The sequence below is a fragment of the Eumetopias jubatus genome, unplaced genomic scaffold (assembly GCF_037043125.1).
Source record: "Eumetopias jubatus isolate StellerSeaLion01/CBP00866 unplaced genomic scaffold, mEumJub1_p1.0 scaffold_7, whole genome shotgun sequence".
In the NCBI taxonomy this organism is placed as follows: domain Eukaryota; kingdom Metazoa; phylum Chordata; class Mammalia; order Carnivora; family Otariidae; genus Eumetopias; species Eumetopias jubatus.
In genome coordinates this window covers 5,539,827-5,565,433 of record NW_028274813.1, presented here as the reverse complement: position 1 = coordinate 5,565,433, position 25,607 = coordinate 5,539,827, and the positions used below count along the sequence as shown (strand labels likewise).

Here is a 25,607-nt window from a genome sequence, read left to right as displayed (position 1 = left end):
GCCGGGGCGGAGCGGGACGCCGGCGGCGGCATGGCGGGCGGGCGGGCCGGGCCCGGGGCGCTGCTGGCCCTGCTGGCGCTGCGGGCGCTCGGGGCGGCGGCGCACCCGCAGTGCCTGGACTTCAGGCCGCCCTTCCGGCCGCCGCAGCCGCTGCGCTTCTGCGCGCAGTACTCGGCCTTCGGCTGCTGCACCCCGGAGCAGGACGAGGCGCTGGCCCGCCGCTTCGGAGCCCTGGCGGCGCGCGTGGACGCCGCGGAGTGGGCCGCGTGCGCCGGCTACGCGCTCGACCTGCTGTGCCAGGTGAGCGGGAGCGCGTCGGGGCCTCGGTGGCCCGGCGGGAGGGCGGCGGGGGCAGCCCCGCCGGGTGGCGATCGAGGGCGGGCGGCGGACTTGGGACCCTGAGGCCCCGGGCGGGTTTCTCGGCGCGGGGCGGGGAGCCGGGCTTTGCCATTCATTAAGTTTCGTGACTTGGGCCTTCTCTGAGCCTCAGTTTCCCCTTGGGAACAAGAGGGGCGGACACACCGATGTCATCAGTCCCTTGGAGTTTGGGGGCCCCTGTGTCCCGGGACCTCCTGGAGTCAGCCCCCCAGTGTCCTGGCCTCGAGGAGCCCCGCCCTTATGGGGGTACCAGGATGGGAAGCCTTTGTCCCGCTCGCTCAGTGCTGCCCGTGCTGCCCCCAGGGGAGGTGGGAGCAGCCTGGACCTGCCAGGAGCAGGGAGCGTGGTTGATGCGCTGGACTTGGGTTTGCCGAGGGGTGTGGGGGACACTGCTCCCAATGAGGGCCCCTCCCCTGCCCTGAGGACACAGTCTCCGAGCTCCTGCCCCCTTCCTGGACCTAACTGCAGGGTGCTCACACCCTGGGTGAGCCGGGCCTGCCATGCGCCTACCGAGGTTCCTGCTGTGCCCTCTCTCTGGGGGCACCCCCACCAGGCAGAGGGGCTCTCGTCCTTTCAGACCACCTGAGTGACATCCCTTTGGTGTAACCTCTCTGTCCCATCTCCCCTCTGAGGACAGAGCCCCTACTTCTGCCGGCTCCGGATTGTGCCCTAGCTGTTTCTTTTTCTCCTGCATGGGTCTGATTCCCAAGTGACTGACCAAAATCCCTGGGGAAATGGAGTCAAGGCCAGGAAGCCCTTAGGCTGGCCCTGGCCCACCATGCAGGCAGTGAGAAGCCTGGGTGGAAGGGTGCTGCTGGCCAGCGTAGCTGACACCCTTCAGCCAGCCAGGGCAGGGGCAGGAGGGCTGGCTTGGAGTCAGACTTGCTGGGTTAATCCTGGCCCTGCCACTTCCTGGCTGTGTGACCCTGGGCAGGTCACCACTGTACATCATTGTGTCATCTTTAAAATGGGGGCACTCTTAGCCGTCCCTCGGAGTTGCCACACAGACGAAAGGGCACATACTTAGGGCTCAGTGGTTGATTCTGGTTAGATTTCTCTAGTGCCTCTTTGGCCCCCATTGGCTTCTCGGCCCTAGGCAGGGACGGAGTGGGGCCCAGAGGCCGATTCGGGGAAAGCCCAGAGAGACAGAGATTGCTCAGTGGTCACACAGCTCGGTTATGGCCATGGTGGGCACGTGGACCACACTTGGTGCCAGTGTGGGTGGGCCATCTGGGTCAGAAATAAGAGGCGCTGGGAGTGGATGAGGAAGGGGGCCCTGAGGAGCGCCAGAAAGCAAAGGTCGGGGGGGTGGTGGTAAGTTCTGCTCAGCCCCAGTGCTGTGCATCTCAGGGGAGCCAGAGTGGTATGGTCAAGCATCTGCCTCCTTCACTAGCCTGGGGGTTCCTTGGAACCCAGCCCCTCCCACCCCTGGTCACATAGGTGGGTTCGTGTAGCCACTCCACATTTGTTAATTGAACACCTACTATGTGCCAGGCTCAGCAGAGCAAATCAGGTGGGTGGGTCCTCAGAAGAGGAAGGGAAGGGTCAGTCCTGCTACCTTGGGAATCTTCCCAGCATGGCTTGGCCTTGAGCAACCAGGGGTGGAATGGCCACTAGCATTTTACCCCAGGCGTCTCTGAGAGTGACCTCATGTCTGGAGTGAACTTGGAGAGGAGTGGAGATTGGATCACACTTTCTCTGGCAGGGCCTCAAGGGAGGGCAGGAGAGCCTGGAGGGAGGACCGTGCTGTCTGTGAGCCAAGGCCGTGTCTGGATTCAGCACCTCCTGATTTCCACCCCAGGAGGTGGCCACGGTGCCTTATTTACAAGGTTCAGTCAATGACAGCCTTCAAGCATTTGCATCTGCTGTAGGGAGACTGGCTCCAGACAGGACAGACACCATGAAAACATGCTCACTCCCACAGTCCCCTCCAGAACCTGCCCCCATCTGGCACCCGCAACTCCTCCGGATGCCCAGATGGCTCCTTAGCTGGAGGGCAACTGTCCCTCCTGGTCCCTTCAGACTCTTTCCGAGGGCTTCGCCCTCATCCAATGGATGCCTGTGTCATCAAGAGGAGAAAAGGCAGCTTGTGACACATGGTACCCGGGTTCCTAGCATCCATACCACAACCTTCCAGGTTAACTGAGCTTTCCTCTCTGCATAACCTGAAGGCATCAAAGTCTGGTTTCTGATGGAAATCTACGTGGAACATGCTCTGCAGGTGCATGTACTGGACAGACGTTTCCCCAGAGCCTGTTAGGAGCTGGCCCTGTGCTGGGGCCTGGGCCCAGAGGCAGCTGGCAAGTCACAAGCCCAGCCTCAAAAGTCCCCTTGTTCAAGTCAGGAGACAGACACACTGATCTTAGCAGAATGCACAAAAGGCTTCCCAAGGGTGACTGAACACCATGGGGCATGGGGACAAAGGCTGCACTTTCCCTGGAAAAGTCAGGGAAGGCTTCCTGGAAGAGGAAACATTGCATTGCATCTTGATAGTTCATACTGTTTGAGCATTTACTGAACAACACATGCATCATCTCATTTATTCCTCCCAACAACTATGAGGTTGGAATTCCTTCCCCCTTTTACAGATGAAGACACAGGCACAGAGAGGTTAAGGGACTTGCCCAAGGTCACGCAGGGAACAGTAAACTCAGTCTCCAGGGCACTCTTAACTCCAAAGCCCTTCCCTTAATGACTTTGTCATATTGCCTGTTTTCAGGGCCCTGGGAGGATGGAGGAGTCAGAGAAGACTTCTCAGTTAGGCCTGGAGTCATGAATAGGAGTTTGGCAGATGTGGAAATGGGAGAGGAGGGAATACCCTCCCAAGAGAACACTGCGTACAAAGAGTCAGGCTTCCTAAGGAATAGGTGCTGGACATTAGAGACCTCCGGGACTCAGGCCCATGAGTCATGGATGTCAGCAACTCCACAGTGGCCATTTCAGGGCAGCAAGCTGTTTGCTCCCACGCTGGATGGCCCAGGCGGCTGAGCAGTGTGATACTAGATCGGTTTTTCTTGGCTTTTCTCCTGCCTCCTCCGCGGACTGCTGTGGGGCCAGTTGCTGAGCATCCTTGCCAGCAGCTATCATTACACCCCCCTGCCCCGTCCTGCTTTTGGGTTACTCAGGTCTGAGCACCAGGTTTGCACTGTGTGTAAGTAAGGGTGCCTAGGCCACGAGTAAGGGCTTGCCAGGCCCAGCGCTGGAAGCATGGATGCTCAAATTCCAGCCTGGCTCCCTGGCGGCCCTCTGGGCTCCCTCTCTAGCTCTGGGCTGGGCTTTGATGAGTGGAGGGCACTGAGACTGGCTTCCAGAAGTCTCTTCTGCTTCCCATTGTGTCTCTGGAGCTGAGGACGGTGTCTGGCTCACAGTCCGTGTCCAGTAAACACTTGCTGAATGAAACACTGCTGACTAATCTGGGAAGAGCCCCAGTCAGCACATCGAGAGGGCTGAGCCTGAGCCCTGGTGTGACCACTTCTTGGCACATGGCCTTCCTAGAGCCTCAGTTCCTCATCATGTAACGGGAGTCACAGTGACCCTACCTTGCAAAAATTAAGTGAGGCATGTGTGCACCCAGACCCTCCTGGCCCACCCACAGCTGCTGGCTGGACGCATAGGAGGCTCCCGAGGAACCGTGGGAGAGATGGTGCTGCACAGAGGCCTCATCGGCAAAGGGGGACATGTGAAACGTGGTCTCTTCGTCTGGGCCCGGGACAGTGACTGACCGGAGATGAGCCACACATCGCCAAGTGGCCCTCAGCCTCACAGTAGCACTAAGGAGGACAGGCCGTGGTGTGACCACAGTTGTTTACAGGGTGGAAGTCGCCCCTGGCCCAGAGCCTGAACGCACACGCAAGAGGGCAGTCTGCCACCTTCTGCCCCTCGAGGCCTCCTGCTGGAACCCAGCCTGGCCCTGCCAGTGAGGAGGCGAGTGTGTGGCTGCGAGGGCCTCCCCTAGTGCGGGACGAGCATCCCCCGAGGCCTCTCGGGGTCCAGACCTTGGCCTGCTGAGCTCATGGTGGGGCAGGGGGGCTAGAGGGTGCCAGGCACAGACATAAATAATGACCTCAGCTCAGGTCAGAGGCTCTAACCGAGGGAGGTGCTTATAGAGCCTGCAGAGCTGAGGCCCCTACTCTGGGCAGGGGTGGGGCACACTTAACTAGGCTTTGGAGGTGGTATTAGGAGCCAGCCAGTAGACTGGGCAAATGCCCCGGCTTTTCCCTTTCTCCCACCCAACAACCCCACTAAGTTCAGTCTGTCCTGTGACCTTCATTAGGGGCTCCCTTCTCAGCTTCTTCTTCCCCGTCTGTACAATGGGACTAAGAATATACCTCCTGGCGGCAGTCAGTTGCCTTGGGGGGAAAATGTAGATTCACTGGAGCACCCAGCAAGGCCCTGGCCCATGATCTGCCCAAGTGCCCAGGGTTGTTATTATTGTTAGTACTGTTTCTCCGGGCTGGCCCTGGTTATTATTCAAGGACAGATAGAGCACTGTGTTTGAGGGAAGGGCATGCTTATGAGGGGAACAGTGTGTGCTGAGGCTCAGAGGTGAAACTGGCCGGGAGGGTCAGGAAACAGAAGGTGGGCCCGAGGCGGGAGCGGACGGCAGAGCTGTGGGCAGAGCTGGATCAGCGGGTGCTGGTACCTGTGTTAGCTCTCAGGCTGGAGGGGGGAGTGATTGGGGCATCCTCTCAGTTCTGGGGGGTGGGTGCAGGAGGCTAGAAGCTGGGGAGAGGTCTGGTCAGGTTTGTCACCTCTACCTGGGTTCCCAGAAAGCAGAACCTGGGGCAAAGTTCGTGGGTCATTTCCTTCTTGGGGTGAGAGGACCCAGAAGCACGAGTGATGGGGTCCAGGGAAAGCCGAGCCAAGGAGGCAGCTCTGGGCTGGCGACTGCTCAGAGCAACGCACGCTTGAACTGGTGGGAGCGTGGCTCCAAGAAGCCATCCCACCTGCAGATCAGGACCGTCTGCTGGGTGGGGAGGAGCGCAGAACACTTTATCCAACAGCTCCCTCCTCTCAGGGCTCAAAGTTTTGCCCCAGGAGACGTGAACCGCTCTGCATCCCAGATCGTGCCCATATGGGTACCGGGTGGCGTCCCCAGTGTCTCATCAGAGGGGGAGCCCTCAGTGGGAGGCTGGGGAGACCGAGGGCGGCTGTTCCATCTGCCCCAGAGCAGAGGACAGCCCAGGACCCTGCCTGAGGTGCCTGAGCAATGGAGGAAGAGGGGTCTGGGGCCAGGGGGACATGTGGGCATGGGTGTTACCACCTTGCCCGTGTACATGAGCCAGCCTCCATGGTACAGGGGAGAGCGGAGTCGACCCCAGACCAAACCCCGACTCCTCCATGCTGACCCAATGGCACTGAATGACATTGGCCTGTGCCTCGGTCTCCCCATCTGTAACACTCTCCCCTTCATGGGCCCTTGTGAAGATTGAGTAACAGAGATAGGAGCACCATTCACCGTTAAGGGCAGGACGGGTAAGTTAGTATCCAGCACATTCCCTAAGCATTCACTCTGGGCCTGCGATGTGCTAGACACTGTCTTAGGTTCTGGGACACACAGTGACCAGACAGGCCAAACTCCTGCCCTCGTGGGATTTAGGTTCCAAGGAAGACAGACAGTAAACACGCAAACATGTTAATTTTTATTATGATACCGGGTCATGGTAAGCTTTTGGGTTTGGGGTTTCTTGGGGGGGGGGTTGTTGTTGTTTTCAAGCAGAGTCAGAGGCTGGGAGGTAGCGGGGGTGATGGATGTGTGGTCTCCGAGGTGGTGTCCCTTGTGTGGGGAGCTAGGTAAAGCGAAGGAGTAAGTCACGCAGATATAGGGCAGACATAGGGCATCGTATATAAAACTGCCTCCAACCTTTTCTGGCACACAGTAGGTGCTCCAGGGCAGTTGCTGCCGCCAGTATTAATAGTAATAGTTGTGGTTATTTGTGCTAGTAGGAACATTAAGGCAAGAGGAAGAAGGTGAGGAGATAGGAAGCTGAGGGTTGCTGCCCGCAGTGAGACTTCCCGTGTTGCTGGACAGATGGCGTTGCCCCCATTTTATAGACCAGCAGCCTGAGGCTCTAGGAGGTGGGTACCCAGCCAGCGGTCACACAGCTGGTGTGCACCTGCACACAGCATCCCTGGGCCGGCCCTGTCTCTGCAGGAATGCTCGCCGTACGCGGCCCACCTCTACGACGCTGAGGACCCGTCGACGCCCCTGCGGACCGTGCCCGGGCTCTGCGAGGACTACTGTCTGGACACGTGGCAGACGTGTCGGGGCCTGTTCCGCCACCTGTCACCGGACCGAGAGCTCTGGGCCCTGGAGGGCAACCAGGCCAAGTTCTGCCGCTACCTGTCGCTGGACGACACGGACTACTGCTTCCCCCACCTGCTGGTCAATGAGAACCTCAACGCCAATCTGGGCCGCGTGGTGGCCGACGCCAAGGGCTGCCTGCAGCTGTGCCTGGAGGAGGTGGCCAACGGGCTGCGCAACCCCGTGGCCATGGTGCACGCCCGGGATGGCACCCACCGCTTCTTCGTGGCCGAGCAGGTGGGGCTGGTGTGGGCCTACCTGCCGGACCGCTCCCGGCTGGAGAAGCCCTTCCTGAACATCAGCCGGGCCGTGCTCACCTCGCCCTGGGAGGGTGACGAGCGGGGCTTCCTGGGCATGGCCTTCCACCCCAGCTTCCGGCACAACGGCAAGCTCTACGTCTACTACTCGGTGGGGTTTGGCTTCGACGAGTGGATCCGCATCAGCGAGTTCCAGGTCTCCGCAGATGACATGAACACCGTGGACCACAGCTCTGAGAGGTGCTTTCCCCCGGGGGGGGTGATAGGGGGCTGGGCAGGGCTGATATTTGGCTGGCCGGCACCAGTTCGCACCAGTGGGACCGGACCAATCTACGGGGTGTGCCTGCACCCGTCTTAAATCCTTGATCACCTCCAGTGAGGGGGCTAAGCCGTGTTGTGGGCTCAGGGGAAGAACAGTCGCAAAACAGCATCCCAGGATCATGTCTAGACTCCTGGATCAGCCACTGTAAGTGGTTCATTCCGTTCGATTCTCCTCACGCCCAATGGGGGGAGTAGTATACTCCCCATTTCCCAGGTGAGGACATGGAGGCTTGGAGAGGTAAAATGACCTGCCAGACCACGCAGCTGGGAAACAGCAGAGCTGGAATCCCCGGGTGTGTCTGTCTTCTGAGCCCCACATTCCACGTCTCCTCCCCTGGACCCTCTGCCCGCCCTGCCCCCAGCAGGCTTATCCACTCCTCTCAACACAGGCCTCCTCTCTGTGTGTTATCTGCGCCCCCCACTGTTCTCAAAACCGCTTTGACCTACCCTGGCAGGAAGGGCGTATGCGTCAGTCTGGGTCCAACAGGAAAGTAAACCCTGTGCCAGGTAGATAGGTCAACAGGCAGGACTGGATACTGGGAATTAGCTACTCAGGCCTTAGAAATGAAAGAGCATCTTGGGGAGGAAGTAAGGTAACCCTGAATTTCCCAACGGGAGGAAGCTGCCTCCACCTTTTAGGCTGGAGGGACAAGGTGAGAAGATGGGGTTGCTAGAGCCCCAGAGCTGGGGCCACTCAGTGGCCGCTGGAACCACAGTGGGCCTGGGCAGGGGACCTGGGGCCATGGAGGAGGGGCAAGACATCTATGGCCAAGACATTGGCCAAGCAGAGAGAGAGAGAGATGGGGAGAAATACCCTGTCTTCTCCCTTCCTCCCACCTTCCAGTCTCCTGCCAGTGCCTTCCATTGGCTGACCCTAGCTGGAGGCCAGCCAGCAAAGGAGCATGGGAAATGTAGTTTGCAGGATCTGAGTCTCTGAAGTAGAGAGCAGGTAGGGGCCGAACCGGGACTAATCTGAGGCAAATAAGCAAACAATGGCACACTGGGCATTTAACAAAACTGTAAAATCTTGACATTGAAAGTATAAAAAGGAGAAGGAATCACATAGGCTGGTTAACATGAGGGCTAATACAGGTCTTGTCATACAGCATTAATTTTGACTATGAGCATCCTGGCAGCCAGAGCAAAAGGAGTAAACTTAATTCTCATTATCTGACACGTGGCTGTACAACCCGTTCTCCAAGAAACACCAAGTTTATCACACGGCTCTCACAGAGGAGAAGCAAAGGGACAGAATGGATGTGCTTCACTCGTGACTTTTAAAAAGTGATTCCTGATAAAAACTGAAGGTGGGACACACAGTATACAGAGGAGCCTATTTCAGAGTGAGTGTTCAGTGAGGGTCCTCTGGGGACCTGTCAAGTACAAGCCTCGAACTTGACTCACACGGGAAGAGTTAGGGGCTCCGGGAGGGGCCAGGACTGAGTGGTCATCCTTGCCTGAGTCAGCGGTCAGTCCCTGTTCCCAGGGCTGAGATCCCCATGGTAGGTGGACACCTCACAATCTGAGCTGTCCTCTCCAGGGAGGACTTGGAGTTTGGGGGTCTGTTTCACCCCCCAAGTCTTGTGTGTTAGCCTCAACGGAAAGGCTTCCAGTCTTGGTTCTGGAGCCCTCAAGTCCTGGGTTCAATTTACTTGACCTTTCTGTGCCTTGGTTTTTCTTATCTGTATTAATAAGGGATTAGTAAGTCAATGACCAATCCTGGAAAACCTCACAAACAGGGAGTTGGCTACAAAGGTATTGGGAGGATCTGGAGAAGGAAAAGGGAAAGGTCAAAGTTACCAGAAGATTAGTAATTGCAAGAAGCCAGGGGAACAGAAGGGAAAAGATCTTTGCATTGCTAAGTTTGCTGCTCCTGGTTCCAAGATGTCTGGGTGGAACCCAAGAGTCCATCTTCGAGAGCCACTGTTCCCATTCCTGCGTCGACCACTTCCGGAGACAGCACCAGAAGCCAACGAAGCGTGACTTCTCCCTTCCCTCGTGCCCTTCCACTCTCCACTGGCAAACCCTAACCAGAAGCCAGCTTGGGGGCCGGCCATGTAGCGGAAGGCCACGGCAGTAAAGGAGATGGCTGAGGGGTTGAGTGTGTAGCTGAGCACAACCCACACCATGCAGCGCACCTCCTTAGAAATTAACAGTACACAAGGAACGACAGGGGTGTGTAGAAATTGCTCATCTTAAGTGGCTGGTATGTGGGTAGCTACAATTATGAAGAAACCAGTTGTGCCAGTGACTGGGTCAACAGTTTTGCATGATCATAACCGGGGAGATAGTGGTGGGGAGCAGTAGGAAGACCTGAGTTCTAGTCCCAGCTCTGCTACCTATGGGCTGTGTGACCTCGGGCAAGTTGCCCAACCTCTCTGAGCCTCTGGTTACTCAGCACAATGGAGTGAATTATCCCTGCCCAGCCTACTTGATCCTTATAAAAAATCACTTGCTATTAAATATATGAAAAGTCTTTTCAACTGTGAAATGGCATCCGAGAGAGAGGAGGTTTTATTGCTGTGATCTTGTTTTGTGTTTTTGGCTGAGGTTGCTGTTTGTTTGTTTGTTTGGTGGGGGTGGCTCATCTTCTTTTAGGATAATCCTGGAGATTGAAGAACCAGCCTCGAACCACAACGGGGGCCAGCTGCTGTTTGGGGACGATGCGTACCTCTACATCTTTACTGGTGATGGCGGGATGGCTGGAGACCCCTTTGGAAAGTTTGGAAATGCCCAAAACAAGTATGTGCTGCTTTCGGCTGGCCGGTGGGTTGGTTTACATACTCTTCTGGAGGGGGAGTTCCTTCCTCAGCCATGCAGCGCAGGGCAGTAGAAAGGGTTTTGGGCCCCAGCTCAGTCTGCCGCTAGCCAGTGGGGGACCCCCATCAAGTCACTTCCACTCACCAGTTAGAGAGAAGAATATAATCTCCAGGGGGAGGCTTGTCGTGAGCAGTGAAGGTGATCTTGTTTATGGAGGGCCAGGCCCAGAACCCACTTGTCACAAGTGCCTGATAAGGGATATCACAGAGCTGGAAGTCAGTCCAGCCCTGCTTGAACCAGAGGAAGGAAAGGGAGCCTTCCCAGACCAAATGGGGAGCGTGAGCTGGCCGGAGCGGGGCTGTATGAGCCTGAGGGTCTTCTGCCCCAAGGGTCACCAGCAATGGCCCAGAAACTGAGGCATAGTCTTGCTGTCATTACTTCTTGGCTTGAGCAGATGGCCTGCCAATATTCTACTCCACACACACACACACACACACACACACACACACACACACACACACAGTCAATGAGGATATCTAGGGCAGCCTCCTCCATTCTCTTAGCTAAAATGACAAAACCTTCCTTAGCCCAGAAAGTAAAAATAGCGAGGATGATGTTGATTACAGTAATTAAAGTGTTCACAATCTGTGATGCACCCGTTCATACGTGACAGTGTAAGAATCACTGCAGCCTTCTCATGTTTGGGATGTGTTTAGCGATGTAGTGGGGAAAACAGAAATTAAGGATTTGTGGGTAATTGGACAGAACTTAAAACATTATTTTGCTGCTATGAGTTTTGCCCACTTCCATCGTGAAGCCGGCTGCACAGCGTGTGGGCTCAGGGGTGTGATCTGCGGCTTGGTGCCGAGCAGGCTGGAGCGTGTCAGGGGGACTCCTTGGGGCAAGACCTAAAAGACCACAATGGGGGATTAACCGTGGGGCATCTTTGGGTGGGAGCCTCTTACACGGTTAGAGAAGACACTGGTGAGATGTCTGATGGTGAGCTGGAGGCTTGGGTGCGGACGCTAGGCTGGAATGAGGGTACACAGCTGCAGCAAATGTGCACGCAAGCAGCCGGGGTGGGGAGGGGGGTGCTCCCAGCGAGGAGAAGAGCCGGGTGGTAAGGAGGTGCTCTGGAGCACGAGTCCTGAGGTCTCCTCGCTCCCGGGGCCCCAGAAGCAGATGTCGCCTGGTACCATGGGAGTGGCCTAGGTTCCAGCCCAGAGCTGCCTGGGGGAGAGGGCAAGTTGTCCCCCTCTGCAGGCTGGGTGGCCTCATCTTTGAGGTAGGGGTGGTGGGTGTAGAGTATAGGGTGAAGGGCTTCTGAGGCCTGTCTGGCTCACTCACATGGGGTGGTTCTTTCCCCGATGCCCTTGATGGTGAGAGAGAAAGCAAGAACCTCAGCCTCCCATTTCCTGCTGAGCTCTGCCGTGTTTTCTCTCCCCGCCCCCGAGCCCTACCCTGTACTTCTGTACGGTGCACTTGACTGGTTGCAAGCCATTCACTCGCCAAACACTGAATGAGCACCTATTACATGCCGGTCACTGTCCTGGGTGTTGGAAGAAAACAGTACATCTGAGTCATTTTTAGGAGTGTTTTCATTCCCTGGGACAACCCTGTAAGGAGGCAGGAGGGAGAGGGAGCTCCCTAACACGACAGAGAGGAGACAGGCATGGGGAAGTTGGAAAGAGTGTTGTGGCCAAGAGCTTGGGTTTCTGTGGTCCCGCCGTCTGGGCTGGGTCCCAGCCTGCTGTTTACTAGCGGTATGACAACAGGGCACATTATGTGACCTTTCTGAGGTCAGCTGCCCCATCTCTAAGGGGGGATCACAGTAGTACTCACCGACCTAAAAGTTTGGTGGTGAGGATTAGATGGGACAATAGAGGGTATGTATGTCCAACCCTTCCCTTCCCGCAGCCTGGCACATAAGAAGGTGCCCAGTAAATGCTGAATGAATGAATGAATGAATGAATGCGGGTACCCAGCTGGTAAGCAGCTAGGGAGGACCTGAACCAGGGTCTCCGGCCCCACAGCGCAGGCTGGCCTTGACCTGGCCTGGCACTTGCTGCGGGCCGCCCTGGTGCCCTGGGGCGAGCCCTGGCACTGGGCGAGCCTGAGCCGCGCCCTGTTCCCCCCCCCCCCCGCCCCCACCCCGGCCCGCAGGTCGGCGCTGCTGGGCAAGGTGCTGCGCATCGACGTGGACCGCAACGAGCGCGGCCCGCTCTACCGCATCCCGCGCGACAACCCGTTCGTGGGCGACCCCGCCGCGCGGCCCGAAGTCTACGCCCTGGGCGTGCGCAACATGTGGCGCTGCTCGTTCGACCGCGGCGACCCGACGAGCGGCGCGGGCCGCGGGCGCCTCTTCTGCGGAGACGTGGGCCAGAACAAGTTCGAGGAGGTGGACCTGGTGGAGCGCGGCCGCAACTACGGCTGGCGCGCCCGCGAAGGCTTCGAGTGCTACGACCGCAAGCTGTGCGCCAACACCTCCCTCGGTGACCGCCACCCCCGACCCTCTCCGCGCCCCCGGGGGCCCACCACCCCGGATCTGCATCCCCCCCATGGTTGTGCCCAGCGCCTCCCTCTGCCCCCCCACGCCCCTGGATCCGTCCCCCACCCCGTGGATCGCCCATCCTGGATCTCCCCACCCACCCCCATACTCGCAAACGCATGCTCCCTCTGCCCTGCTTTACCCAAACTGTAAGCACCTTCCTCCCTCCGTGACACTCTGGGGCCCCCAACTCGGGCCCTCCCGGTGACCTCACCTCCCCTTGCCCCTCCAGACTCAGACCACCTGCCAAGCTCCTTGTGGGGGAGGGGCTGACCCTCAAGCTCATCCCAGCTTCTCCCCCCTGTGCAGATGACGTGCTGCCGATTTTCGCCTACCCGCACAAACTGGGCAAGTCGGTCACGGGAGGCTATGTGTACCGGGGCTGTGAGTACCCCAACCTGAACGGCCTCTACATTTTCGGTGATTTTATGAGTGGGTAAGTGGCCCCTGCGCTAAAGCGCTGCTGCCCCTGGCTTTCTGTAAAAAGCGGAGTACAGGTGCGCTGTGCGTGTGAGCATGCGCAGGTGCAAGCCCACCGTAGCTGCTCTCCGACCCGGACCGCCCAGCCGGAGCCAAGCAGGTGTCTTCCTCTGGGAAGAAGTCTGGAGTCACATCTCAGCAAACACCCAGCCCGCCCCCTCTTCTCCTGATACCTTTCCTGAGCCTTGCTGGCTGCCTCAGGCGGCACCATGAAGGCACGGCTCCCGACTAAGGACGGGATGCTTGTTTAAGTGCAGATCCGATGGTCTTCCCCTCCCACCCGAGGTTCATGGGCTCCGGGCCTGACTGAGGTTCCGAGGGGCAGGAAGGGCAGAGGTGGAAGGTGGGGGTGGGGGGAACATGAACGCCTTCCTCGACGGACTCTGGGCCACCTGGCTTCTGGGGAAATCCAGGACGTGTCTGTCACTGCACTGACTGACTGGGGTTCCAGGGAGCATTCGTCTGGAAGAGGCTGGAGAGGTCATTCTGCTTGGGAGGGGGTAGCTGGTGCTCCAGCCAGGGTCTGACCATGGGGGCCCCTGGCGCCTTGCTGCCCAATCCCCACACTCTATGGCAGTGCTTCCCCACCCACTGAGCCCCTAAAGGGTGTGTGTGTGTGTGTGTGTGTGTGTGTGTGTGTTTGGATGAGGTGGGGGTTGGGATGTGTCACACCCCAACAGATTTTGGAGGGAGAAAAGAGAACATATCTCCTAAGCCTGTGGGTCAGACTCTTCCCCAAAGAGAGCTGTGGAGCCTCATGACCACCTCATTCTCCCATTGTACAGAGGAGAAAACTGAGGGCCCTAGAGGCCCTAGGAAGACATACACTTGGCACAAGGCTTAAAAAGTGCTGCTGAGGGGCGCCTGGCTGGCTCAGTTGGTAGAGCATGTGGCTCTTGATCTTGTGGTCATGAGTTCGAGCCCCATGTGGGGTATAGAAATTGCTTCAAAAAATAAGTCAAGATTTTTAAAAAAATAATTAACTTTTTTCCTTTTATTTATTCATTTTTAATTTTATTTTATCTTGTTTTTAAGTAATCTCTACCCCCAACGTGGGGATTGAATTTATGACCCCGAGATCAAGAGTCACATACTCTACTGACTGAGCCAGCCAGGCGCCCCAAGTAAAGACTTTTTTTTTTTTTTTAAGTTCAGGGGGCTCCTGGCTGGCTCAGTCAGTAGAGTATGTGACTCTTGATTTCAGGGCCATAAATTCAATCCCCACGTTGGGGGTAGAGATTACTTAAAGATAAAATCTTAAAAAAAATGCAGCTGAGATTGCCTGGGTCTGATCCTGGCCCACTTATAAGCTGTGTGACCTTGGGTCAGGTATGTCACCTCTCTGTGCTTCAGTGTCCCCATCTGTAAAAGGGAGATGATAATAGTACTCGCTTCCTAGGGTTTGAGGACTGGGTCAGTTAGGACGCATACAGCACTTGGAATCTAGTATGTGTTCAATATCTGGTGACTCCTAATTATTCCTACCTGGGGCGCTTGGCAGGCTCAGCTGGTAGAGCATGAGACTCTTCATCTTATGGTTGTGAGTTCAAGCCCCACATTAGGCATGGAGCCTACTTAAAGAAAAACCAAAACAGAACAAAAAATTATTCCCACCCTTGCCTCTCCACATGAGGAAGCTGAACAGGGTTCCCCAGGAGTGAAAACAAGGAGGTAAGGAAGCTCGAGGCTGGCCAGAGAATCCCCATGTCTTGCAGGGTGCTGGCTCAAGGTTGGTTTGTGGCCAGCACATCTGCAGCTGGAGCTGAGGGAGAACCTGAGCTGGGCCTCTGATGCAGGGGCCTCTCCAAGCTCCGCCCTTCCCTTAGGGTCTGCCCCTGCTACTCAGCTTTTCCATCTGGAAATGGGTCTAGATGAAGCCTCTGTTTCTTTTCTTTTCTTTTTTTAAATTCATTTGACAGAGAGAGAGAGTGCACAAGCAAGGGGAGTGGCAAGCAGAGGGAGAGGGAGAAGCAGAAGCCCTGCTGGGCAGGGATCCTGTTGTGGGGCTTGATCCTGGGACCACTGGGAGCAGACCTGAGCCAAAGGCAGATGCTTAACCGACTGAGCCACCCAGGCGCTCTCTCTCTTTTTTTTTTTTTTTTTTTAAAGTAATCTCTACACCCAACGTGAGGATTGAGCTCACAACCCCAAGATCAAGAGTCACATGCTCCACTGACTGAGCCAGCAAGGCTTCCCGAAGCCTCTCTTTCAATGTCTGCTTCTCCCTTACCCCTCTGCTGTCCCCCAGGAGTGCTGAAGTCACCTGACCACAGAGATTCAACTAATTTTGCTAGCTTTTCCCAAGCCCTTCCGCTGGGCCAGGCTTTGTGCCAGGGTAAGGGCAACAGAGCTGAAAGCACCTCGGGCCCGAGTCAGGGAGACAGACCCATGCTTGGTCCACTCCAGTCCGGCCTCAGAGAGCCCATGCGTGGTGCTGGGGGTGCCCAGCGCAGGGGCAGTCAGGAGGGCTCCCCAGAGGAGGGTACATCCAAGCAGGACGTGGTGATTGACAGGTGGAGAAGGGAGTAAGGGCAAGATCAGCATATTCTGAAGATGCCCGAGCTCCACCTCATGCTCCGGAGCGGAGACAGCTCCAGAGTCTGCGCGAACTTCTGCTCACCAGCCTTGGCGGATTCTGCAGCTCCTGACTGCCTCCTGTGGGTCAGTGGCTGGGGCTGAGCAGAGGGGGCAGGGGACAAGCTGGTCTCCTTCCCTGGCCCTTTTCTGCTGCATTGGAGGTACCCATTGAAGATTGCACGCTGGGCCAGCTTTATGAGAGCACCGGATCCTGACCACTAGGCTACCAGGGAACCTCAAGGGCCAGCTTTACGGATGTGCAGCCCGTGTGGATGCACAGACCCCATGCTCAGAAGGGCCCACACTTGGTTTAATGTTCTGCTATCGCTGCCTTGAAATCCTTAGTACTTTTTGAACAAGGGGCCCTGCATGCATATTTTACCCTGGATCCTGCAAATGCTGTATGGTCCTGGATGCATGGATAATATATGAGTGGGTGGATGGATTGTGGGTGGGGTTCCCCTGGGCACCCTGCCAGGCATGACCCCACGGCTCACGCTTCTTTGCAGGCGTCTGATGTCCCTCCGAGAGAACATGGAGACAGGCCAGTGGCGGTACAGCGAGATCTGCATGGGTCGAGGCCAGACCTGTGCGTTCCCGGGCCTCATTAACAACTACTACCCTCATATCATCTCCTTTGCTGAGGATGAGGCTGGTGAGCACTCCTGAGGCCCCGAGGCCTCTCCATCCAGGCTGCATGCCTAGGACTGATGCCCCCACCCTGTGGGTCCTCTGGCCTGGGTGCGATTCCAGAGATGGAGTCTCAGGCCTGAAACCCCCTTCGGGCTGGGGAGCAAGTGTGCAGTAGCCTGAGACTTTGCTTGGGCATCGGTCCTCACCATCCTGGGCTTCTGTCTCCTCATCTGGAAGGTGGGAGCAATGTCGCAGCCCCCCACTCCCTGCAGGGCTGCTTCTAGGCCGTGGAGTGAGCCGACCAGGAAAGGGTTTGTAAGGGTGGAAATGCAGGTGGGTGGGGGAAGAATGTATCCCAGAACTCTACCTACCCTGGGTTCCTCATGACCAAGAAATCTGGCCTATAAAATTAAGCCACATTATCTTCAGAAATTGGGTAGACACCGCCTTCTTGAACACCCTTTGTCGACCCACTTGTTAGTGGGTTCCCATTCAGGCGCTTGTATTTTCAATGCAAGGAACAGGGAGGGAGGGGAGAGGATGGGGGGCCATGGAGGCTGGATCCTGCTCCAGCGTCCTGCCTTTGTCCTTGGCCCCAATTGTCCCTGGACAAAAGCTGAGGGGCCCCCAGTGGAGCCTGGGGAATGCTTGGCAGGGTTGCTAGGCAACGCCCACCCAGGGGCCTTTGGAGGGGTATCCCCTGCAGGGCCCAGTGCCCAGAGCCCCCAGGCCTAAGTCTGGGAAACCTTTGTTGGATGACACCCGTCACAATCTAAATTTTCAAAAGGGCAGCCCCAGCCCCCACTGCCCTCCCAAGCCCACTGGGCCTTGAAAGCCCTTTCTTTTGGTCAGTAGGGGGTTAATGTGTTTTGGAAGGAGGTGCACCCCCCACCCCCACCCCAGGGGCAGGGCCTGGAAGGTGCAGTTCCCAAGGGGCCCCTGTTCAGCCCTCTGAATGACATCAAGTAACCGATAGCCAGGAGGAGCCTGCTCGAAATCACACGGCCCAGGGACAGCGTGCTAGTGAGCTTGGGCAGGCCGCCCCTGGAAGGCACAGAGCCCTGGGGTCCAACACAAACAAACCTCCCCCAGCCACCGGCTCCAGCTCTCTAGTTGTTCTTCTGACACTTGCAAATTGCAAAACAAGGACCTCTGCTGGCCTGGTGTCCTCCAGAGACAGTCCACACCACAGAAGAGGGCAGTGTGGCCCTGGGTATTGCTGGGCAGTGCTGGTGGGCCCCCTCCCCCCACGCGTGGGGTTGGGGGCCAAGGAGTGTGCCTGGTGCAGGCCTGTCCCTTTACAGAGGTGGGGGTGGGGGGTACTGCACCCGACCTGGCGCCTGGAGGCTTCCCAGAGCAGGGCCCTAAGCTCGAGCTTGGTCAGCCAAAGGAAGGCCACGGAGAAGGGCATTCCAGGCAGAGGGAGCAGCACGTGCAGGGAGACTTGGGTCGCTCCAGGGGGCTGGAGAGTAGGTGTGAGGGCTGCACAGCTAGGTGGGGACAGCGGCTCCCAGAGGCCTCTCTTCAGAAAGAGGCCCAGAGAGGGAAGTGACAGCCCAAGACTGCACAGCAAATTCATGTCTGTACCTGTGGGTTCTCCAGCAGGGACTGTCTTGCCAGGGTATGGTTGTATCACCTTGGGGACCAATTAACCAACCCCAGCCCCCCACCAAAGCAGGGCTGGTGCCCCTGGAGGGGAGTCAGAGGTCACTGAGCACTCAGCATGCTGCCCTCCCCAGCCCCCAGCTCCCCATCAAAGCTGGGTCTACCCCAGTTACACCAGTTGGCCCCCCCAGCGTCTTTGCCTTTGTAGAGATCCCTGGGTTTCCTGGGCCTTGATTCTCAGACCCCACCCCCATGCAGCCCTCCTTGACTGCCCATCCCCACAAAGATGCCTTCCTCAGAGTTCTCACCTGTCTGTCTGTCTTAGTCTGTCCTTGGGGACCGCCCCCATCTTCGGGAGAACATTCACTGTCCTCTTGCAAAGGCAGATGTATAAGCATGGCTGAACCATCACACTGAATCACACATGGGAGGTGTCTGTGCCCCCCAGCTACCATGTGTCCTGCATGTGAGGGCTTGCGGGCAGCAGACATTCCTGAGTTCCAGGCCTGGCTCCACCACTCACCAGCTGTGTGACTTTGGAAAGTCACTTAACCTCTCTGAGCCTCTGTAAGATGGGAATAAAGAAGCCTATTTCCTGGGCAGCGAGAGCCAGGGGCTGGGATGAGGGTGAGGAGGGAGAGAACTCACGTTCACTGAGAGCATCCGTGGTGCCAGGGGCCCTGAGAGGTCGAGGAGACTCGACCGAGGCTCCAAGTGGGACTGTCCCAGAGCCACCGGTGCTCCCACAGGGCTACGTGCAGGGGCTGGGGTTCACACCAGGGACCCCCCAAGCATGTACTCTTGTGCCCGTCACCTGCCCAGGAGGTGCCTTCGGGTCAGTGGAGAGACTCTGGCCTCAAGGCCTTGGCGGGACCCGGATCCTGGAGGATGACCGTCATAGCAACGACAATAGCTAATATTGACTGAGCATTTACTCTGTGCTCCTCTAATCCTTCGTCCATGAGGCATCCCGTGTTAGGGATAAGGAAGCGGAAGCTCAAGGAGCCACATGTGCCTGGAGTCACCCAGTAGCAGTAGGCTGGGGAGCTGGGCTGTGGACCCTCACTTGTGCCCAGAGGTTGTGTGCGCTGGGCGTGAGGCCAAGCAGGGACCAGGGCGGAGCTGGGTCCCCAGCAGGAGGCAAGAACTTGGCTAAGTCCGAGCAGAGCGGCCGGCAGCTGGTTCTTTCTCGGCCTCTGGTTCCAGCTCTGGGCGCTGAAGGGCTACGCAGACCTCCCTGAGGTTGGGGTCCCTTTCAGAGCCTGAGGGGAGCTGGGGGGGCCCAGGGTCAGGGGCCTGGCCGGGACCATATCCCAGGCAGTGTTCTCACTCCTTGCCTGGTTTCTCGCCCAAGGGGAGCTGTACTTCATGTCAACAGGCGTGCCGAGTGCCACAGCGGCCCGTGGGGTTGTCTACAAGGTGATCGACCCTTCCAGGTGAGCCCCGCCCGCTGCACTGTCTGGACTCCTGCTGCCTGCCAGGCGCCCCCCCGGACCCCCGTCTCCATTGTCTTGTTGCCCTCTCCACCACCCCCTATGGGAGGGTATGACTCATAGCCCCATTTTTCAGAAGGGAAAACACCCAGGGAAGGGAAGTGACCGGCCAGGTCCATAGTGCTGGTGAGGGGCAGACCCGGGGCTCAAAACTAGATCTGCCGCCTCAAATCCAGTTCTACTCATGGTAGGAGGGGGCCAAGGATGCCTCCTGGGCCAGATAATCACGGGCTTGACCTGGCTTTCTGGCCCGCTCCCCACCCGACCCCATCCTTTCTCCTCTCTGACTTGCCACTCACTCCTCATTTCCTGGGCCACCCACCCTGTGCACCACCTCCCCCAGCCCTTAACTTGCCTGCGACACCCTGATCTCCACCTGTCCCCGCCATGAGGCTGCCCTCCTCCCCAGCAGTCCCACCTTCCCCTGGGGAAACCAGCTCACTGGCTCCTGTATGGAACATGCTGGGGCTTTCCGAACACCTCCCTGGCCCTCCCCATGCCCATCTCCATTTGCTTTGCTTCTACGTAGACCCACTAATTCAGTGCCAGGTGGTGTTCTGACTCTTTCCATGTACAACTCCTTCACTTCTCAGCCGCTTAGTTTACAGAGGTGGAAATCCTATAAAGGCGGACACCGCCCTCCCAGCCAGAGCCAGAACTGGGCTTGGGACAGGCAGCTGGCTCCAGAGCCCTGCTCTGACCCCATGACAGCATATCACCACCCCTTGACCCTTAGGCCTCACTGTCTCCGAGGGACCTCTCCCTCCAGGTCTTGTCCAGTGCTCCCCACGGCTCTCACCACTCAGACCCGTAATCTGTAATCTCCCCCTGGCTCGGGAGTCTCCAAGGGCTAAGACTGCCCTCTCCACCCCTTCAAAGTCAGTGCCGGCCCTGGCCCTGGCCCGGAGCACAGCGGAAACTCAGGTGTGTTTGACCAATGAATGGATGATCTGATTTCTCAAGCTCCTTCTCAGCCCTTCAGTTTTGCTTCTCAGCTGGCCTCCCACGGCTCTGTATCTCCTTTCAGCACCTGGGCGAGCTGCCCCACGTATGCACAGCTTGCGCCCACCCCCAGCACAACTCCCCCACCCCCACGCCGCCCCAGGCCCTCAAAGAATCCACTCACCTCCAGCAGCCCCTGATGCGGACAGTTATCCTCACCTTTGAAACATCCTGGATTGGGAGAAATCCCGAAACACCATCACTCTTTCAAAAAATCATTTTAAGAAATTAGAGTAGTTTTAGATTTGCGGATAATTTGCAAAGATAGTTCCGAATTTCCCATATACCCCTTGCCAATGTCCTCTGTCATTAGCCTCTTGCAACGTCATGGTACACTAGTCACAGTTAATGGACCGATGTTGGTACATTCCTATTAATTAATTAAAACATTCTCTAGTTTCCCCTACTGTCCTTTTTCTGCTCCAGGATCCTACCCAGAATCCTACATTCCCTTCAGTCATTGTGTCTCCTTAGCTTCCTCTGGTCTATGACAGATTCTCAGACATTCCTTATTGACCATGCTTTTTTTTTTTTTAAAGACAAATCTATTCATTATTGACATCGTTATTTATCAAGAAACATAAGGACTTCCTCCTTTCATCCCTCCTTCCCATTTCCCCAAGGTCCCCCCCCAAATCTGCTGGCGCCCAGATTTATGGCGATGCCGAGGAACACATGCAGAGGAACACATGCAAACTGCATTTTTCTTTGTTCGTTTTCCCTATTTTGTGTAAACATTTCCACGTTGTGACATCACTCTTGAAAGCATCATTTTGAATGGCTGTGTAATTGGCTATTGAGTCACTGGGCCACAATTATCTTATGCGTTCCATGGACATGAAGCTTATTCCCCCCCTCTTTTTTTTTAAAGAGTGCTTCTCTAAGGAAATATCACACATCTGAAGCACGTAATTTCATGTCAGAGGCCGCCTTAGACCCACCCTCTCCTTTTGCCACGAGGTACCTTTCTTTCGCTATTGGCTCATTCTCCCCATGCGATGGAGGGGACCCAAGGCTTAGGGAGTTCTGCTCAAGGTCCCCTGGAGGGAGGAGCCAGAAACAGGCTAGATTCCTTCCCTTCCCGCCCTCCCTCATCTCTTTTGTGCTTCTCTTTTGGAATGCATATCTTTCTTTGCACCCACAACATCCTGCATAGAGGCTGCATTACAGAACACAGGAATGAAGAACTCCGGAGTGGATGAGTGGGGTGGGGGCATCCATCACTGCCCAGACAAAACCACTGTGGCATTTAGGGGTGCATCTCCTACCTTTTGCCTAACAGATTTTTTTTTTTTATATCATTTCCTTAAGGAACAAAACCGTGCTGGGTCTGTCTGCAGCATGTGGATATTATCTGGGGTTCAGAGCAAAACCCACTTTTTCTGCAGCTTTGGGAAGCGTGGGTGACTGGCTGTGTTTCTTCAACCTCTGGGGGGAAAGACCCATACCCCTCCTCAGTTTCCCTCTTCGGCCAAGCCTCTCTGGAAGCCACCTCCTGTCACATGGCCACTTCACCCCTCGGGCTTTTCCATTGTGCCCGCTGGAACCTATTGAAGTCTGGACCCACGTGGGCCAGTCCCAGAACAGGGTCTGTCCCATTCAAAGACTCACAGATCGACAGCCAAAAGCTAATTAAAATGGAATTCCATGCCTTACTTGTGCCCCTCGGAGATGTCAAAGGAGACCCAATTCAGAGCCCTGGTAACCCTTCTCAGAAGCATCTCTCCCCAGCTCTCTGAAGCCCCGCCCTCCACCCCCCCATCCCTCATCTCCGCTGCCAGCCCTGCGGCTCTTTCCGACCCTTTATCTTTAGATTGACCTTACCTTTCCCTCCTATGCGGCATCACCAAAATCCAGGGCCAGAGGGGCAGAGACAGAGAGAGAGAGAGACTCTCAAAGGCCGTGGGGTGCAGGGGCCAGGGTGGGGTGCGGGGACCAGGGTGGGGTGCGGGGATCAGGCTGCAGTCACAGTTACAGCAGTGGGGCTGGTGGTGGAAGGAAAGGGGCTGTGACATTTGATCACATTTCCAAGACAGTTCATGCCCTGACTCAGAAGCTCAGCCTCTCCTGAGCCACCGGCCCTCAGGCTCTTGAAAAGCAGACACTGAGCGGACACCTGGCAGACCATCATACAAGATTTCTGCCCTGGGGTTGGGCTCCCTGAGCCCTGGGGGCAACACGGTAGGTGCCCCACCAATGGCCACCATTGTTGTTCGCGTCCCCCTCTGCCCAGGCCTGAATGCACAGGTGCCTGGCTGCCAGGGGAGAGCGGGTGTCAGAGGGACATGCTCAGGGCAGGCTCCCAGGGTGGCACTCATGACCTCCTGTGTGTTGGCAGACGGGCACCACCCGGCAAGTGTCGGATCCAGCCTGCCCAGGTGAAGGTGAGGAGCCGCCTCATCCAGTTTGTGCCCAAAGAAAGTAAGTGCCTGCCAACAAGGACGCAACGGGGGAGGGGAGCTCCTGTGACCCGGGGCCCAGCTGCTCCTCCCGCAGATATGGGTCCTTCTGGCTGACCCTGGATGCCCTTCCTGGGCCCCGATGCCTAGCACTGGGAATGGCACCCGTTAGATGTTCAGTTAACGTGGGTGGAGCTCCTTGAACCCAGGCGGGTAAGTGGCCCCAAGGGGCTGCAGACCTCAGAGGGGGTCAGGGGAAGGGGAGGGATGGCTGGTGCTAAGCCAGGTACACTCAGAGCCCTCGGGACAGACAGATAGTGGGTATATCTGTGTGGGAACAAGACTGGAAGGAGTCATTCTCGATGCAGGTGCCTCAGGGGAGGGGGGCATCTGCCTGGGGCTGCCATAAGCTGGTTCTGTTTGACAAGTTTGGTGGGGAGGGAGGTGGGCACAAACCCTCATGACCTGAGGGCCAAGCAAGGCCACAAATGATGACCCCTGGCATTTGGGGCCAACTGAAAGGGCAGGCGTGACAAGGGGTCTGTGAGGGGGTCTGTTCCCCTGGGCCCCGTGGGAGCATAGAGAGAGTGCTGTCAGACCATCCAGTTCTTAAGAGGTGGGAAATGGATCCATCTATCCATCCATCCATCCATCTGTCCATTCACTTACCACACACGCGTGCTTCCATGGGGACATACCACTGAGCAAGACAGACATGGTCCCCGCCTCCTTGGGTTGTGACAGTCTCTCCATTTGCAAATTTTGGCACCTTTGGCTCAAAATCTTAATCACCCTGCAGGCCAAAGGAAATCCTTCAGTGGGCCCAGTGGGCCCAACAGATCGAGGACCCATTGGTGGACTGAGGGGTGGGGGAACAGGAAGAGGGGGAGGCTGGGCACCTGGCAGCTGGGGGCGGGCAGCCCTGAGGAAGGGGAGCCCCCAGCAGAGGACAGTTGGGGGAAGGAATGAGCTCAGCGTTTGGGGAAGTTAATTCTAGCTGCAGTTGGTTTCAGGCCTGGGCCAGTTTTCCATTCATTCAGCAGTTTCTGGCACTTTCAATTGTCACCCCTTCCATGCTGGATGCTGGGGCCAGAGGAGGAGTCAGAGCAGGCCCTGTCCTGGCTGGGGCAGACCGAGAAGTCACTTATTGTCCCGGGGCTGTTACAGAAGTGTGTGGCAGCAGCCATGGGGCCCCAGAGCAGTGCAGGACTGGGGTGGGGGTGGGAGGTTCCCAGAGGCTGAGGGTTGAGACTGGAATGAAGAGGAAGGGTGCACTGTGGGGGGGCAGTCTGGGCAGCTGGACCAGCAAGAGCCAAAGCAGAAGGCTCCCCAGCAGTCTGGGGAGCTGGAAGTCCTACCCTGCGGGTGGAGTGGGGGCCAGGGTGCAGGGAGGGGGAGCGTCTGGCCCATGTCCCTGTGCTCAGGGAGGGGGAGCGTCTGGCCATGTCCCGCTGACCTGCTCCTGGCCTTGAATCAAGGCCCTTCATCAGCTTTCATCTCAGCTGAGGTGGGGGGTTAGAGGGCTTCGGACTGGTGACCCTGGGTTCCCTCCCCACAGTAAGGGAGTAGTCTGGGAGTTCGCCTCCCCGGACAGAGTGTCTCATGCAGGGTGAGGTTTATCTCTGGCTGACCAGGGCGGAGTGTGAGTGTTGGGGTGCTGCAGGGACAAAGGGAGTTATCCACCTCAGCTACCCATGCCTGTTGTATCCAGGCCTTGTGGTGCAGTAGAAGGTCGGGGTACCCTGCCCCCCTCTCTCTGGTCAGGGCGGGCCCCAGCCCCCAGCCAGCAGCCTTGGGAGCGTGAAGGGGAGACTTCACCCTGCCCTGACCGGCCCTGGGCAGGCCAGTTCCCATCCTGCCTGTCTGCCTTAGATCCTCAGCAGGTTTTCCCCATCAGTGGGCCTCAGCTTCCTCACCCCTGAACCAAAGACTGGAACCAGAAAGGGTCACTTGCTCTGAGAAGCCCTCCCAGACACTTCCCTTCCACTGGGCTCATGAGTTAACAGTGGGAGGGGCTGCCCTCCCCCATCCCTGCTCCCAGACTAGGGACTCCCAGGAGGGCAAGACTAGGGCCAGGGGGAGACCCCAGAAGCAGACTGGCACAAAGCAGCTGCCAACGAGTGTTTGCAGAATGACTGAAGAAGCACCCTGCACCAGCTCCAGGCTGGTATCCCCAAGAGGTACCCCAACCTCAGGGTCGGACTGGAGGGCAGAATGAGAACAACTTTCCCTAGGGGTCTGCATTCCGTGGTGGAGAGCTGGGGTGGGCTGGGCGGCTGGGGTCCCTCTGACCGCACGCTCTTCCTCCGCGCAGAGTTCATCCGGAGGGCAGAGAGCACCCCACGGCCCACAGCGCGTGTACCCACCCAGGCGCCCCGCCGCAGCCACCCCACAGTTGCTCTGCCCGCACCCACCCCGCGGCCCGCAAGGCCCACCCGGCGACCCGGGGGCCGGAGGGGTGGCGGGCGGCGGCGGGGTCGACCAGGCACTGCGGACCCCACGCCCTCGAACGGCGCCGTGCGCCTGGTGCGGCCCGCGGGCCTGAGTCCGGGCCGCGGGCGTGTGGAGGTGTTCGCGGGTGGACGCTGGGGCACCGTGTGTGACGACGCCTGGGACACCAAGGCTGCCGCCGTCGTGTGCCGCCAGCTGGGCTTTGCGCACGCCGTGCAGGCCACCAAGCGCGCCCAGTTTGGCGAGGGCCGCGCGCTGCCCATCCTGCTGGATGACGTGCGCTGCGCGGGCAGCGAGCGCAACCTGCTGGAGTGCACGCACGCAGGCGTGGGCACGCACAACTGCGGGCACGAGGAGGACGCGGGCGTCGTGTGCAGCCACGAGGACCCTGACCTGTAG

At 57.7% G+C, this 25,607-nt stretch overlaps 1 protein-coding gene across 1 annotated transcript; it reads left to right on the top strand.

Annotated features, from left to right (window-relative positions):
* The first annotated feature begins 30 nt into the window (after window positions 1-30).
* HHIPL1 (HHIP like 1) lies at window positions 31-25,607 on the top strand. The gene is made up of 9 exons (XM_028101961.2): window positions 31-300; window positions 6,533-7,179; window positions 9,859-10,002; window positions 12,184-12,512; window positions 12,878-13,004; window positions 16,135-16,280; window positions 19,218-19,299; window positions 22,697-22,779; window positions 25,072-25,607. The coding sequence occupies exons 1-9, from the start codon at window positions 31-33 to the stop codon at window positions 25,605-25,607; spliced, it is 2,364 nt and encodes a 787-aa protein (XP_027957762.1).

Excerpts from the sequence above, each read along its gene's own strand:
- HHIPL1 (XM_028101961.2), top strand. The coding sequence starts at position 31 with ATGGCGGGCGGGCGGGCCGGGCCCGGGGCGCTGCTGGCCCTGCTGGCG. Across the intron at positions 10,003-12,183 it reads TTTGGAAATGCCCAAAACAA|GTCGGCGCTGCTGGGCAAGG; the intron begins GTATGTGCTGCT and ends CCCGGCCCGCAG. Across the intron at positions 12,513-12,877 it reads GTGCGCCAACACCTCCCTCG|ATGACGTGCTGCCGATTTTC; the intron begins GTGACCGCCACC and ends CCCCCTGTGCAG.